At 46.4% G+C, this 2013-nt stretch overlaps 1 protein-coding gene across 1 annotated transcript; it reads right to left on the bottom strand.

The window, feature by feature from the left end:
* On the bottom strand, positions 1-1674 carry LOC121652523 (forkhead box protein Q1-like). Its single transcript, XM_042005318.1, has one exon. It carries the CDS (start codon positions 1480-1482, stop codon positions 598-600), a length of 885 nt encoding a protein of 294 aa, XP_041861252.1. The 5' UTR covers positions 1483-1674; the 3' UTR covers positions 1-597.
* Positions 1675-2013: the final 339 nt, after the last annotated feature.

Raw genomic sequence — 2013 nt, 5'->3', positions numbered from 1 at the left:
TCCCATTGTTTCACTTTTTTTATTCAGAAAAATACCAAGCATGCATCAATCAATCAACCAGTCTTAGGAAAAGCAAAGCATTGTTCATGCGTTTGTGGTGCAGCCACGTGATTCTCAACGCAGCTCTGTCAATATTTTATTGTATTTATATATTATATACACATCAATATTTATACAGCAGGTCATAGAAAACATGAAAATATAAATAGAATAGTTTTAACATGGCACTTTGTTGCCATCATACAGTAGAAATGACCAGTGAACCATACATGAATACAAACAAACTCTCTCTCCAAATAAATTTAATGCTCACAACACAGACACACACACGCGAGCGCGGAAACACAGAGGGAGGAATGTTTTGCGATGACACTAATATTTTGGTCATCAGCCATCTATTTTCACAACAAGTAATGTTATTTTTCTGATCATTTTTTTCATCGCAAAATGACTTTACAGTAGCTCGGTCATCATGAGACAGCCTGAGTCCCAAACGATTTAACAGATAAAGCACTAAAAGCTTTTTAAAAAAAAAAAACCCCCAGAGAGTGCACATTATAGTTGAGAACACACAAGTCTGACATCAGTCCAAGTGTTTCATGATAACAAGGAGTCTATGTGAAAACCTCGGGCTTTGTTGGGCATCTTGAAGGCGGCCTCAGGTGCGACCATGCCCGGTGCTGTCTGCTGGAGGTATGTAGCATCCCTGCCGCCTTCTGTGCGGTTGTACGCCGCCTCTGGCAGATAACTGTGCTGTACCGGAAAGTTCAGACTGTATGGTAATGTGTGGGCCCCTGGGGACCAGTAAAAGCAGGGCGCGAGGTTGTCAGCCCCAGCGTGACTGTCCTCCCTTCGTTTGAATGGTGTGCTGAGGATGCTGTCGATGGCAAAGGAGCTGGAGAACTTGGCCCCCACCCTCTCTTCAGGAGCAGGGAGGCGAGTGTCCTCACTGAGGGTGTCTGGGCTCTCCTGCTCTTTGGGGGACCTCTTAGAGATGCGCTTCCTCCTGCGGCGGAACACCCCATCAGCAAAGGTGTATTCGCTGTGTGGGTTGAGCATCCAGTAGTTGTCCTTTCCCCAGGGCCTAGACGGGTCCCGCAGCACTTTGAGGAAGCAGTCGTTGAGTGACAGGTTGTGGCGCACAGAGTTCCTCCAACCGGTGTAGCTGCCACGGAAAAACGGGAACTTCTTCATCAGGTAGTCGTTGATCTCTGCCAGTGTGAGGCGGCCGCTGCTGGACTCCCGGATGGCCATGGCGATGAGGGCAATGTAGGAGTACGGAGGTTTGGGTCTGCGAGTGTAGGGCTTTCCTTTACCGCTGTCGCCGCTCTGGTTGACAGGTGCCGGGCTATTGGCCACGCAGTCCCCGTCCGAGCCGAGCTCGTCTCCGGACAGAGGAGACGGGACTCCTCCGTCTGCGTCCATGCACAACTCCAGTGGTTTCTGCGCGAAGTGGTGCGCAGAGAAAACTTCAAGTTTCATTTTTCTAAAATTACAATCTGTTCTCGTGACCTTGCAGTGCTACTGTCTTGAAGTCTTGTCTCGCGGAACAGGTGTAAATGTCCTGCTAGCAGAGAGAGGTCGGAGTGTTTATGTCTTAGCTTGCCTGGAGCGCTGGAAGTACCCCGAGCCTCAGTGTGGAGCTGCAGAATACAAATCTGTCTCCGGAGACACGCTTGTCTTGCTATAATATAATGCTTCGGCAAGCAAGGGACGGCCCAGAGGCGGAGTTTTCAGCTATCCATTGAAATGATATTATGGAACATATCTTAATGCTGTCATGGCTCACCAGGGGAGAGAAAAAAGGGAGGGAAGATAAGAGACGCAAGATGTAGAATATAATTAGTGTGAATCTATCTATCTATCTATCTATCTATCTATCTATCTATCTATCTATCTATCTATCTATCTATCTATCTATCTATCTATCTATCTATCTATCTAAATACATAAATACATTAAATGATAGATAGATAGATAGATAGATAGATAGATAGATAGATAGATAGATAG

Source organism: Melanotaenia boesemani, chromosome 14 (genome assembly GCF_017639745.1).
Source record: "Melanotaenia boesemani isolate fMelBoe1 chromosome 14, fMelBoe1.pri, whole genome shotgun sequence".
Lineage (NCBI taxonomy): Eukaryota > Metazoa > Chordata > Actinopteri > Atheriniformes > Melanotaeniidae > Melanotaenia > Melanotaenia boesemani.
This window is presented reverse-complemented; position numbering and strand designations above follow the sequence as displayed.

Bases quoted from the DNA above. Each gene is read 5' to 3' on its own strand.
- LOC121652523 (XM_042005318.1), bottom strand. From the start codon at position 1,482: ATGAAACTTGAAGTTTTCTCTGCGCACCACTTCGCGCAGAAACCACTG.